The following is a 14,654-nucleotide window of genomic DNA, read 5'->3' as shown; positions in this document are numbered from 1 at the left end:
TACCCTGGACGAGATGGTCATAGTCACCCGAAAAGGGACAGACTTGCCTCCGGGGAGAGCAGCATCATTTGAACAGTGATCAGACAGAAAAAAAACTTGCTCCATCTGGAGATAAGCCAATTATGGAAAGGCCTGGAATGGAACTAAGCCCATTCCACCCTTCCAAAGGCAGACACTGAATAGTGGACCATGCCTCCCAGAGTGCAAAGACATATGTCGACTGCGCAGACATCCATGTACTCCTAATGGAAGAGTGGAGATGCCGTCTTACGCCAGAAGAATTCTCAGATTCTGAGAATCCAGCAGGGCTCCTAGGTGAAGAATACCCAGAGAGGGATGGAGGGAGGACTTTTTCCCCATTGATTAAACTTCTGCACCCTGAAGAAGCCACAGTCAACCTGACCCGGCTGTAAAGTACCCCGGTGATCCTGCTAAGAGCAGGAGGCCATCCAGGTACAGGAACATTGGGATATACTGAACAGAAGAACTGTCAGAAAATCCAAAACGCTGGTAAACCCCTGTGGGGCTGAGAACAGTCCCAACAGGCAGAGCCCGAAAACCGTAAGTGCTGTGATACAGCAAACCTCAGTCCATGCTGAGGCAAGGTCTCTGTAAGTGCCCGTAGGCACGCGTCCTGTATATCCAGTGATACCATAAAGTCCCCAGGTTCCAAACATAGTATGATGGAGCATAGGGATTGCCTCCTGAGCCCAGGTAGCTTTAGGAACTGGTTCAGGGAATTGAGACAGAGAATAGGCCAAAGAGGACCATTCAGCCACCGCACCAGAAAGAAAGCAGAACAACCAGTCCCTCGCTGAGAAAGTGGGGATGGCCCAATTAGCTCCGCTTACCCCAACAACTGTATAGCTTTCTGGATTCGTAAGGCCCTGTTCGGGTCCGAATAAGGGCCTGCGTACCATCACATGGAAATAGGCCGCCTGAGCAAAAAGAGGGCGTACCCTCCTACCCACGTAGCCGCGGCAACTAGACACTAGTACCGGGCGAACTGAGAAAATCGCCATCTCCCAGTGGTAGGCCTGTCTCGTCATGCTGACGATATATCCGTAGGTTCAGAAGCAGGATCGGCTGGCAGTCCAGGCCTGCTCGGTTGAAGAAACAGACCTTTAGGCTGACCCAGAGGACAAAAAGACTTAATAGACTTAGTCTGAGGCCCTGTAGTGGGCATAGCTGAAGGCGGGAAATTTGTACTGCCACTGTCAAGGTCAGGACCCAACAAGATCTACCCTATAGATGGTATCTGCACCTCTGCATTCCCAGAGCGCAGCCATAGGGTATTACGGAGGATACCGTCGCAGCCGGAACTCTGAAAGTTAGGAGACTGGTATCCAATATAGGCATGTCCACCTATGACAACTGCATATATTACATGAGCGACCAAATACATTTGAACCCCAGACGTGTTGGTGGGGAAAAAATATTACAAATGCATCAGCTCAGTATGCAATAGTATTAACCAACCATGCTATAGCCATGGTAGGATGGGTAACAACCCCTGAAAGCGAGTATACTGATTTCAGGCAGAGCTACCACCTACGGATCAGAAGAATCCGACCACGCAGGAATGGGATGCATAGTAACGTCTGTAATCTGACGAGTAACACGCCCATCCACCCCATGAGGGGCTCGTGATGACCCTCAGGGAATTTGGGACAGGAGGCCAAACACTGTTGTAATACCTCATAACTGACAACAGCCAGAGTCCCGCCATGCGATCCCCCCGCTAGTCAGCAACAGGGAACCAGAAGGCACGCAATACTGAGGGTGTATGATACAGGTGCAGGTCAACATTCACTCTAATCAGAATGGACCTGCCACCAGCCCAAAGCAGGGATAATAATACTTGAGATAGGCTTCCCCCTGTGTAAGAGGGAAAGAGCCCAAAACAGTATCCAGTTCACGGCAGAGGCAACTGGGAAGTAACCACAGGGCGTCAACCACGCCAATTTGCGTTTCGTAGAAAACGACACCCACCCAGGGTGGCCGTGGGAATCCCTGCAAGGGGAATGACAGACTATGGTGGCACCAGGGGGATTTCATATACTGCGAAAAACCCCTGCAGGGAGCGATAGTCTGTGTCACAGGGGAAGAGTGCAAGAAACTGCGAGATACCCTGAGATGAAAAGGGCAGTATGGTGAAGTAACCCCAAGTGAGGTACAACAATGGGGCCCACCCGGCGATCCGCAATTGAGAGGATCCCGAGAAAACAAACCTCCCAAGGGGGTCGTGAAAGGGGCCGGCACCAGATGACGCCACACACAGAACCCTTTATGAAACAAATCCTCCGCACTAACACCTGCAGCACATGACTTGCAGGATAGCAAAAATGGGTGCAGTATAACGCTCTATCTCCTGGTCAAACATATCTGACCAATCTTGGCGGAAATATCAAGCAGTGCTATACTGGTCCTGACTGATGCTAAAATTAGTCGCAGGGACCCATTTTCAGCGTATGCAACACACAGTTCCAACGAAAATGTGGCAACGTGCAGCACGCAACAGTATGTGACAAACCTCACAAATATCAACGAGTATATAAATGTGAGGTCTCAGAACCACCCTAAGTACAGCTGTATTAGGGCAGATAAGGAAAAGGGATAGATATATACTGACAGGTGAGAGAATTAAATACAGACAGTCAGCACTAGCATAAGTCACATACCATGCAGATATATACATATATACATAAACATGTCATATAATATACTGCACTATTACACTGCATTCAACTTACCCAGATTCAGTGTCTGGGAAGGCTACAGCGCTGTGTACACTGACCTGATGGTGAGGTACGCAGGGGGACTAGACTCACTGCCATCTCCGGAGCTCTGCTGCTGCACCACAAGAAAATGGCCGCTGGAGACCTCAGAAGAAGCGTGGCCCGCGGAGGAAGCAGCTCAGCGACGCCAGACTATACATACTGAAAGGCGCGCTGAGCTGAGGGGAGGAGCCGCTGTAACAGGGAAAGCTTCCTCCCCTGGCCGGCTATTAACCTCCCGGGACGCCGGCTCCCAGCGCCGATCAGTAAGTCCCTGGTGGTCTAGTGGACACACGGGGTCTGTCCCCGGAGACCGGAGGCACAGGACTGCATATTAAATGCGCGGATCACCGCAAGCGGTGATCCGCGACCTTACCTGCTCCCCGTAGATCCGGTAGCAGTCCTGGGCGCCCGCAGAGTCCGGCTAGTACAGACTTTGGGGTCCCGCTGAGATCCCCAGATCTGTACTGGCGTCTCAGCGCCGGCGGGGTGACGGAGCGGCAGCTTAGACGTCCTATGGACAGTCCGACACTGCCGCTCTGAAAGTCCAAAGTAAAAATAAAAAAAAACTCTGTACTTAGAAAAAATAAAGCTTAGGGGCTGCTAATCAGCTCCCCACTGCACTAAACGGTGACCCGAATCCGGCCGGGCACAACTTAAACTGAGCTGCCTCTGGCTGGGGGTGGGGTTATAGGGAGAGTGGACCCAAGTGCATCCTGGGAGCTAAAAGCTTTAACTGCGTGGTGCCCGGATTTGGTTCCCAACCTATACCCCAAGGTCAACCCTGTGGACCCCCTATGGACCCTGAAGTAGACAAATCCAATTATGCTGGAATGTCTCAAAGCAAGTCTGGCAGGGGAAGGGGTCTCGTCCGACAAAGGCAAAAGTGTGAAAACAGTAGAACTTAGAATGTATGCACAGAGGACCAGGTTGCCAACCGGCACAACTGCTCCACCGAGGCACCAAAGCAAACCGCCCAAGATGCACCAACCACATGAGTGGAATGAGGCTGGAGTGCAGAAGAAACCGGTGAATTACATAGGCCTGGAAAATGGTGGCAGTGATACACAGAGCAATAGAATGCTTAGAATTTGGCCAGCTTCGATTGGGGGTTTCTAAAAAAACACAAAAGGCTATCAGTATGGCTAATGGAAGAGGCATGCTCCATATAGGCCTGTAACACACGTACTACCTCCAAAAGGCCAAGCGTGGAAGAAGACAATGGTGAAGAATGTCCTGGTTCTAATGAAACAACCTTGAGACAACAATGAGACCAACCTTGGGCATAAAGGATGGCTTAGCACGTAATGAAAGCCTATTGGAATGAAAGATTAGGAAGGGAGATCGACAAGGCAAGGCGGCCAATTCCAGCACTCGCCTAGCCAATGCAATAGCTAGGAGGAAAACTACTACTTTCAAAGTGAGCTCAATTTCAATGATTCAAGGTGTTCAAATGGAGCTCTCTGTACAGCTTCCATAACCAAATTCAAATCCCAAGGAGGAACAGGTGGAATATAAGGTGGATGGGGACGAAGCACCCTCTGAAGAAAGGTCTGTACCTCTGGGAATGAGTGCTAAGCGTTTTTGGAACAAAAACGAAAGAGCAGACACCTGCCCCTTGAGGGAAGAAAGATGCAGGCCCTTTGACAAACAGTCCTGAAGAAACGACGGGAGCCATGGAAGATGAAACATCTGAAGAGAGAGACGCTTCCTTTTACACCACAGAATATAAAAGGTGCCAGAAGCAATGAGAAATACAGGATGTGACCATTTTTCGCTCTTGGATCATGGAAGTAATGGCTTGTCGCGAAAACCGCGGACCCTCAAGATCTGGGTATCAAGAGCAGTAAGAAAATGATTATTTTAAAAAAGAAAAAGAAAAATAGGAATGTGCAGTGAGGATAATAATTAAACCAGTGGAAAATTCTATCCTCGCAGTCTTCTATTCTGATCAATATCAACTCTCTCCACCTTGTGTCACCAGGTAGGGCAGCGGTGTGTGTGTGTGTATATACGTACAGAGGTGTTTAGATGTGAAGTGTATGTTTTTATTAGGTGTGGGTGGTGTTAGAAGAGACAAAAAATCTCCTGTCCCTACGAATTTGCTTTAGCATAAAAATAGGATTTTTGGTCAACTTACCGTTGAATCCTTTTCTCTTAAGCAGGCTGGGGAGCACTGGACCATGGGATTGTAGGTTGGGGCTGGAGGTGGCACTTAAATTAAACTGTAGCTTTAAATCCTAACATCCTCCCCCCTGTAATCCCATAATTCCAGTACTTCTTTAAAAGAGTCCGGAGAGGAGTAGCAGGAACCCAGTGAAACTGTTAGAACAACCAAACAAACCAGTAGGGAAAAGACTGGTCAAGAACCAAAAACCTCGCACGACTGAGCATGAGGGAGGGATTGCAGTGTTCCCTAGCCTGCTTAAGAGAAAAGGATTCAACGGTAAGTTGATCAAAAATCCTATTTTCTCTTGCAGCAAGACTTGGGCACACTGGGCCATGGGACATTCAAAAGCAGCTCCCAGGGGAGGGAACGCTCAGGCTGCCTGCCCGGAGAACTGTACGCCGAAAGCGAGTGCCGCCAGAGGCAAAGAAACCTGAAATGCAAAAATGAGCAACCGTACAGACAGGAAACCAGATAACCGTACGACGGACCTGTGCTGCTGGTCCTCGCATCGCGCTGCCCATAAGATAACCACCGCCCTGGCCGAAGGTGCTGACACCCGGTCTGGTGGCGGTTTCCCCACATCAGAAGAGGCATGAGTGATGACCGAGCGGATCCAACGCGCAAGGGTTTGCTGAGTAGCCAGCCAACCATGTTCATGTGCATCGAAAGAACCCGCAGAGAACAGTACGGTGTACCAAGGAAGACGTGTCCAAGGAAATCGGCAGAGCTCAGTCCAACTAGCAGAGCCAGCTCATCCTAGTCCTAGGAAGTCGCGGAAGGATGAGGAACCAGAAAGACAACATCCTCGTGGATTTAAAAGGCCAAAGCAAGTGTCGGTTGGAATGTAAAAACTGTACAGAGAAAAGCATCATCTTCATGGAAGAGGCGAAAAGGCGGCTTGGAAACCCTAAACACGAAACCATGCTGATTGAAGCTATTAGCCATAAGGAAGACCAGCTTTCAAGCAACTAGCTGAAGATCAGCTGAATGCCCCCGACTCCAATGCCGCCTGTGTGAGAGCCGATAGGACTAGAGCAAGATTCCACGGCACCACCTGCGGATGAAACGGTAGCTGAATAAGCAGCACACCTAGTAAAAAGGGTTTGGACTTTCGGAAGAAAGGCCAAACGCCGCCGGAAATAAAGTGACTGGGCCAAAGCCTGTATAGTAACAAAATGAAGTAGTCAACCGGCCTCCAAAACCCCCTGAAGGAAGGCCAAGGAACGTGAGAGGTGAAAACTTGTAATGTACTCACCACAAGAGGCAGAGTTTCTCGACTCAGAGGAAAACGCAAGATAGAAACGGTGTCCGGGCTCGTCCAGTACGGACCACCAAGAGAAAAAAAACAGTCAGCTTTCAAACACCTGGTCACCAAAGCCAGGTCAGGAAAACCAATGGAGGAAGGTTCCTGTGTAGAAACAATGGACCGTGTTACAGCATGCCTTGGCGAAGTGGAAGACACCATCCAGGACATATCGACTACCTGAGAATGCTCCCACAACACGACCAGCAGAGCCAGCCTGGAGCCTCTAGGATTACCCGTACTCGGGAAGCCTCTACGTGCCAGGAGACTCGTAGGTACCAGCGGGATCGGCAGAAACCAATGCGCTAGCCGAAACTTTCACAGAACAGTCACGGCATCCACTGTGGAAGCCAGCAGATACCTGGCACACACACAACCCTGTGGAGTCTCAAAGACGTGTCGAGAGGCCATGAGAACCTCTCGCGGATGACCTAACTTCCGAATAACGGCAGGGAGACCACAGGATAGCGAGACCACTGCCCTGGGAGGAAGTCCGCTGACCCATATCACATTACTGGTGTCATCATCGCTGAGAGAGTCGGGACAAAAGCTCACCACCCAGGAAAAAAATTGGGCTGCCTGCACCAGCGCTGCTGCGCTCTTTGGGCCTCCCGGATGACGTACATTTGCCACTGCTGTGCAGTTGTTCGACCGACTGCAAACCTGCTGGCCGGTGAGGACAGACAGGGCCCCCAAGAGAGCCAGAAAAATGGCTCGGTGTTCGAGCCCATCAATCAGCCGAGCCGTTGCGGACAGCTACCAAAAGCCGAAAAAGCAATGTCACGGCTCCTCAGGCTAGGAGACTTGCGTCCGTGGGCACCACAAGCCCATCCCAAAGAGACCAAGGAACGGACATAGAGGAGAATAACAGAAACCATCCACCGATTGAGAGAGCTGTAGGACCGAACAAGCAACAGAGACTAGATGGATGCCGAGCAACCCTTACAAGGTTGGAGACTTACCCACTGGAATTCCCGAGAGTGACCCCGGTCCACTAAATGGTCTCTAAGTGAAGACTCATGCCCAACAACCGAATGCTCCGCAAGAGCGATTGACGAGGCACCAACAGAACCGGCGAGACAAGGTTTAGTAAGGTCCGTGTACTGGCCACCACAAGAGAAACCCCACTGGAGAGAAATGTCGAGGGCCAACCCCAGAGCTGTAGGCGCTGATAAGGAAGCAGGGGAGGCCTTGCGAAAGTCAGGATATAGCATTGATCCAAAAGTACGTGAAACAAACGACCTAGGAAGGTCCTTAACTGTGAAGCCAAAGTATCCGTCACAAGCAGAACATCCGAAAAGGGCATAGTTCTAATACCTTCTATGTGCAATATGCACGGCATCACCGCCCTTAGTTCGTTGCAAACACAAGGACCCGGGGCTCCACCGAACGGTAGGGCCCGGCACAGACTGGGAGCAGATTCGATTGTTGACTGAGGAAGAAAGATGACCTGCCGAAAACGGTGAAGATACACGTTCCAGACGTCTAGCTAGCATGTGTTGGCCTCTGTGCTGTGGGACTCTGATCGTAGAGAGTCCATTCAAACTGAACTACCCATACCCTGGTGCTCAAGGCACGAAGATACAAAAAGGAGATAGAACCCCAGTTTCCATGCCTGCGGCGGAACTGAAGCAAAATGCCAGTCGAGAGGAGTGGAACGATAGCACGGTCAATGCCACCATGCACACTGCTTCCTTGGGAAGAGTGCTGTTGAAAAACCAAAAGCAATGCCTTAGCAGTCCATGATGGAACCCTAGCAAATGATGCCTAGCACCCAGGTGCCTGAGGACGTCACACAATGGTCACTGAACTGGAGCAACTGTCCTACCATTTGCACGCAAACTGGGTATAAGAGATACCCCATTAGGCATGAGGCTATCTTGGAGCCATGACCCCAGAACGGTGAATCGTACCAGAAAAACAGCATCTGGAACCCCTGCCCAGGTAGAATCAGCTTGTGGCAGACAGACCTTGCCAGGACGCACCACCCCGATAGGAGGAGCATAAACACAGACCCTGCTGGTAGGGACCGCTGCCGGAAGAAAAGTGTTTTCTCAACCTGTGGGGCATCCTGTACTGGCTAAAAAAGAATGTTCCTACCAAACAGAAAATGTTGTAAGGAACAATCTGGTTATGAATGCCAAAAGGCCCTTCGAGCCCAAACGGCCATAGCTAAAGCCCATAAGCTACCTGTGCTCTGTCTGGCATGGCCTCCCACACAGAGGGCCTGATTCAGAGCCGCTCGTTCGCTGTGAGCGATGCTCGCACAACTGTGCATGCGTATGGGTCGTAATGCGCATGCGTAAACCAGTCATTGCGGTCGGAAATCGAGCGCTCGCAAAACAACGAGGGGCTGCTAATTTGATTGACATTTTGTGGGTGGTAACAGGGGAAGGTGCTTGAAAACGGGGGAGTGGAGATCCGAACGCAGGCGTGCCTAATGGTAAAAAGGGCGTTTCATGGGAGTGCATAATTAGTAAAGGAGCGTCATCGACCACGTCACTTGGTTGTCTTTTAGCCTGAACTGCTCGCAGTGATTGCTGTAGGATAAACCTACCACAAGCACTGCGAGCAATTCAGATGCCTTTCGATGTACCCGATTAATCTAATAAATACCGGAGATGACGTGTGATGCGAACGGCAAAGGGGAGTTTTTACAAAACAGCAAGCGCATTTTTCGTTCGCTCGCTCAGACATAGAGGCGTCAACAAACCGCAATGAGCGAGCGCTCAATTTAAATAGCAGGCCCCTTTTTAGGAACGACCGTCCGCAAATAGCGTCCGGCTCTGAATCAGGCCCAGAGTCTGCCAGGAAATTGTTCCGCCAGGTAATCCCAGAGCGAACCATTGTAAAATCCTACAACAACTTCGTCAGCAGAAGTGACCATAGCACATGCCACCTATGTCAAGGCTCGTCAAGGCCGTTTAATGTCCCCCGAACTTATCAAAACAGAAAGGACACAACCCTCCAAGGTTCAGCTAGCAGATCCCTAAAGGATGTTGAGTCCCAAACAGGAAGGGGCATGTGTCGAGCTAAAGGTCTGCTGCAGCAACAACCGTGGGAGGTGCACCCACCTGGATACATAATTCGTTGGAAGCAAATGTGCGAGGAATGGAGACCTAGAAATCTGGAGTCCCCTAGCCTCCCTGATGAGACTGGAGATTCGCCGAAGGGTAAGTAATGAATTCCTGTCGCCAACATTTGGGAATCCATATCCAAACCTCCTAGAGAGTGACGCACAGCGGCAATAATTCTGACAAAAACACGCCAAATGAGAGGAACCTGTCCTAAATCCTGACGCCGTAGCGGGACATACTGTAGCTGGGAACTTAACGCCATATAGGGGGAAAGAAGCCTGCTACACAGATGAGGGAACACCAAAGTCTGTACTTCGCCTGGGCAAACACGGACCTGCTGAGAGCCGGAGCCCATGCCTGTTCCACAATGTCAGATGCAGCACCCCTGATGCCTGCGCATCACAGGGCCCTACACACACCAGACCACTGACAGCAACAGCACGTTACCCTGTGCATGAGCCTAACTAGCAACAGCCCTGCCAACCAACACCACACAGTTAGGGTTGTGGCGGTAATCGAACCCACAAAGCGGTGAGGCAGCAATGGTAACCATTACACCATCTGTACCGCACCTTGTAACACAAGACAGCCGGTCTGATATACTTAGAGGATATTAGCAATGTGACCTAGAACATAGGCATCTAATATAGTGTGACATAGGCAGTACCAGTACATACATAGGCATGCAAGTGTGCACAGTACTTAGCCTTCACTGAAGCTGCAGGTAAGAAGTGGAGCCGTCCTGTGAAATGCAGGCGAATCTAGCAGGGCCTGCAGATGGATGACGCCTTGTGCATCCTACTGAAGGCAGGGTGCATATTCCATGTTGCTGCCGGAGGGGGAGTGCAACGTTGTAAGCTCCGCCCCATCCATTTCCATGCTCCCCAGACCTGGAGTACTTCCCAGTGTCGGGGAAAACTCTGGTCAAGCCTGCTTCACCTGGGCAGCCTGTTAGCGTGCGCGCACCCCCTGCATGCATGGGAGGGGAGCTACCGCTAAAGCCCAGCAAAATGATGCCCGCCATCCAACCCCGTTCCCTCCGCCGGCACCCTCTAACAGGTCGACCGCGGGTGCCGGTCCCCGGGCCCAGGCAGTCTCGAACAGAGACCGGAGTGCTAAGCTACAATAAAATGCTGCATAGCAGCCCACTAAAATCATGCCCTACTCCTCAGGCACTTAAACACAGGGATTGTGGGATTGCAGGGGGGAGGAGTTTAGGATTTAAAGCTACAGTTTAATTTAAGTGCCAGCTCCAGCCCCAACCTGCAATACCATGGTCCAGTGTTCCCCAGCCTTGCTGCAACAGAAAAAAAAGATACTAAAACCTCTGCAGCGCAACTAAAATCAGTTTAGGACAGATGTAAATTATTAATCCCAAAACTACAGAAATGTTCAGAAATAATGCCATGTATGTACCTCTTTGAGTTCCAATTCAATTATTTGCTCCTTGAATGAGTAAGCCTTATTCTCCCTCTTCATGTTGGCCTTTTTTAAACTATCCTGTTGAGCACTAGCAACAGAAGAAAACAACAGAAATAAGGTTTTAAAAATAAAAAATACATATATAACCACCAGCATTGAGAAAATACAGACATTAAAAAAAATCTCAATAAATAAAACTGCAAAACTATACTAATGCTGCCCATCCACTAGACAAGCTGAAAACGACTGCACGATTACGACATTGTAATCGTGTAGTCGTTTGTCAGTCTGTGATGAGCCTGCACTGAACGAGCAGTCATTCAGTGCAGGCTCATCAATCATCTGCAAACATGCTCAACCTGACGTTATCGTCAGGTTGACCAGCTTGTTTGCACGATGATAGATGTCTTTTAACGACCAGCGGGCACACGCATCGCTGGTCGTTTTAGACATTTTAGTGAACGACCATCAATTAATGTACGATTGAACGATAACGACGTCGTTATCGTTCAATCGCTCAATTTAATCGCAGTGGATGGGCAGCTTAAGAAATGGTTGATATACAAAACATGCATTTTCCATTTACATTATAGTACATCAAATCATTAAAAGGAAAAAGAATGAACAAATGTATGTCCCAGTGTCACTCACCTTTGTAAGATAGATTTGTCATACAATTCCCCCTCAGGGGTTTGCATAATGGCATATTCTTCCCTGGTAACCTGACACAGTGCTGGATTCTGCAGGGATTCAGTAATGATTCCAATCAGTCTAGGAAGAACTCTATCTGGAGAAATGCGAGCCAGTGTACCGGCAGCATTGAGGACAGCCTGGGGGAAAAAAAAGATCCATTTTCATTAGCATAACAAAGGGGAAAATAAAGAATCTCCCTAAAATATTGGCAGTGGACAGAAAGCAGCAGACGTTTCCATTTACTAAAACCAAGATTTTACATTTTACCTAAATGTTCACAGCATTAAGTATTACCCTAAATAGATCATCAAGAAACTGGAAGAGACTCGCTGGATACCAACTGTGCAGTCAACTTATTTTCTGTCCCATTTCTTCTCATCCCTGGTATTATGGTGGGTACACACTATACAGATATATCTGCAGATCGAGTGATCTGTATGAATGACCATCATCTGCAGATATATCTGCAGAAGATGGTCATTTATATACACTGTACGGCCATCATCTGTGTCTGCCCGCAAGTCCCGGCGGCCAGGGGGCGTGCCCCAGCGAGCGGGGAGGGTCCCGCCCCCCTCCCCGTGGCTGCCGCTGTGTGTGTACGGGCGGTCTGCACTTGCCGATGGACAGATATGTCTGCAGACATATCTGTCCATCGGCTGTGCAGCACAGCCAATGCGATATGTCGGTGAACGCCGACGTTAACCGACATATCGCGGGTACACACTGGCCGACGGCCAGCAGATATATTGGCCGATCAATTGATCGGCCAATGTGTCTGTCAGTGTGTACCCAGCCTAACCCTCCCTCACCTAAAGAGAAATTCAATAACAGTTCATCTGAAACACACTCCAAAGGATTAACTGGAGGAGAAGTAGGGTATTTTCACTTCAAAGAGAGTGAAGTCTGGATACCCTAACTACTAATGACAATTACACAATGGACTGAAGTATGGATTTAGAACATACAGGTCCCGGAACAAGCGTATTTGCTGTAGCCATGGATCTGCCCATGTCCACAGAATGACATCAAATCCAATCTGGCTCCAGCAAATCTAGAAGATCTATACTGGACAGCAGAGTAGCAAAAGGAATACAGAGGAGACTTGGCTGTCTGCGGGCAGTTCGGTCTCAAACATTCCACAAACAGATGTGGACCCCTAACATGAGGGGATGGGTGGGGGGTTAATCCCCTGCTCTGAAGCATGTGCCCTCAGTATCAGTATTTTTGCACAAGTCCAAGCTTTCTAAGCTAGTATACCTTGTAAAGAAAAAGTGTGCAATAAAGAAAAAAAGGAGGATCAAAAAAAAAAAGCAGGTTACCGGACACCAGGAGACAATGCCCTTAGGCCGACTGCGTCCAATGCCAATAGGCTGCTTACTCAGGCTGAACTGGCTGCTATGACCACCTGCTAGTGTAATACTAGCGGTGCCTGCATATCAGTAAAGCTGCTGAAGTGACAGCATGCCTATGGAGAGTCCATCTTGCTGCTTTACAAACATTCTGCATGCTAAAATCAAGTGTACATGTGCTCACTGGTCATGCACTCTCTAATAATCCATGGGGAGGGAACAGCAACAGCTGAATTCAGCACATTACTTAAAATAATTACTACAATACTTAAGAAACTAGATTCATAAGCAATGGGAATGCCTTATTTTTTAAAAAAAACACAGTTAAATTACCACTAAGCCCAAAATATATATATTTTTTTACATATTACACTTTTCAGTGTTAATCTGACAATGCACTGTAGCTCTGTCATCACTGACCTGGTTTCTATTATGATTAGAAGTGATTAAAGGTAAGAAATCATCATCAAAGTGCTTGTTTATAAACTCAGCGGCATCAATCTTCATCTTGTACAGAAGATCTACCCATAGATCCCTGTACACAGAGGCTGTTTTTATAAAAGAGAAACAAGAAGGGTCAGATTGAGCAGTGATTACGTTCATTTTCACATTTTCCAAAAGAGAACAAATAAAAGTTTTAGTGTTACACTAACTAAAATAAATTAAACTTGAAGTGAGATATGTAACAAAAAAGAACAAATCATATACACCTTATATTCGTATAACCTCACCAATTAACTGCATTAAGCAAGAAAATGAACAGAAAATACGATCCATCAGGTTACATGGTATAGGAAACACTTTCTCCTATGGGGCCTTGTTTTGTTGATGGCTACCTTCAAGGAAACATGGCAGGGGGAGGGTTAGGTTATGGGAGGGGAGAATAGGGTTAGTCACTAGGGGGAGGGTTAGGTTATGGGAGGGTAGAATAGGGTGAGTCACTGGGGAAGGGGTTAGGATTAGCGATACTTACCACCGGCAGCGCTGCAGGAACTGCCAGAAGTCATCATGACGTTACCGCTGGAGCACCCAGACCCACTGTACCAGGTAAGTTACCACTACACCACCAGGGACATTTTGTCAACAGTCTAATTATGTTGACATTTCATCAGTGTCCATATGATGAATGTCAACATGATCAATGAGGACATGCTGCATGACGACATTATGAATGTCAACAAAATATACCACACCCCATCTCCTCTACTCTGCACCCGGTTGGAGGGCGTTTTAGGAGTTCTACAGTAGTTTGGTTAGCTTCTGCTTACCAATTAATGGATGGTTTACTAATATCAGAAGCTCCTGGGCCAAATTTTCTGCTTCCACCAAGTCAGACTCCAAACCTGGCACACACGTGAGGACATGAACTGCTTCTTGTAAAACTCTTGGAAGTACATGGTACTTTCCTGGCTCTGTCACCTCTTCAGACTCCATAACTGAAGTGTCACTTGGCATCAGCTAGTTTAAATAAATGAAAATTAAAAGTTGAAGTGTGACCTAGACAGTGTATTAAGACAGAGCTAGCTACAACTTTCTACCATACTAACCTTATTTGAATTTAAGACAACTTTGAGTTCTAATAAAAGGCCATGCAATAGCTTGGAACCACCAAGGGACGCTAGCAGCTTTTTAATGGTCTGCTGACACTGCTTACGTACTTTCCATGATCGACTCAACAGGACAGTGATCAAAGCATGATAGTATGGTCTGAAATGAACATAACCAAGACAATATAGTTTGTTACATCTCAAGTGCTCAAAAAAGCCAACACCAATAAATACATATAATGCATCATATATCTTTCCCCCATCTTGCTCAGTAATACATGACTATATACAGAAGTAATTTTAACAGAGATTGAGA

The 14,654-nt window shown here is 48.2% G+C and overlaps 1 protein-coding gene across 1 annotated transcript in view; it reads right to left on the bottom strand.

Annotated features, from left to right (window-relative positions):
• The window catches only part of GCN1 (GCN1 activator of EIF2AK4), a 127,668-nt gene that overhangs the window by 61,424 nt on the left and 51,590 nt on the right, over positions 1–14,654 (bottom strand). The window contains exons 18-22 of the mRNA XM_088465270.1: positions 14,339–14,498; positions 14,060–14,249; positions 13,212–13,339; positions 11,401–11,579; positions 10,744–10,837 (exon numbers count right to left, since the gene is read on the bottom strand). Of these exons, the coding sequence (XP_088321396.1) occupies positions 10,744–10,837; positions 11,401–11,579; positions 13,212–13,339; positions 14,060–14,249; positions 14,339–14,498 (751 nt within the window). The remainder of the gene's footprint in view (positions 1–10,743; positions 10,838–11,400; positions 11,580–13,211; positions 13,340–14,059; positions 14,250–14,338; positions 14,499–14,654) is intronic.

This window comes from Taudactylus pleione, unplaced genomic scaffold (genome assembly GCF_031769625.1).
Source record: "Taudactylus pleione unplaced genomic scaffold, aTauple2 ptg000062l, whole genome shotgun sequence".
Taxonomy (NCBI): domain Eukaryota; kingdom Metazoa; phylum Chordata; class Amphibia; order Anura; family Myobatrachidae; genus Taudactylus; species Taudactylus pleione.
The sequence above is the reverse complement of the archived record's forward strand: the minus strand, read 5'-3'. Positions and strand labels throughout refer to the sequence as shown.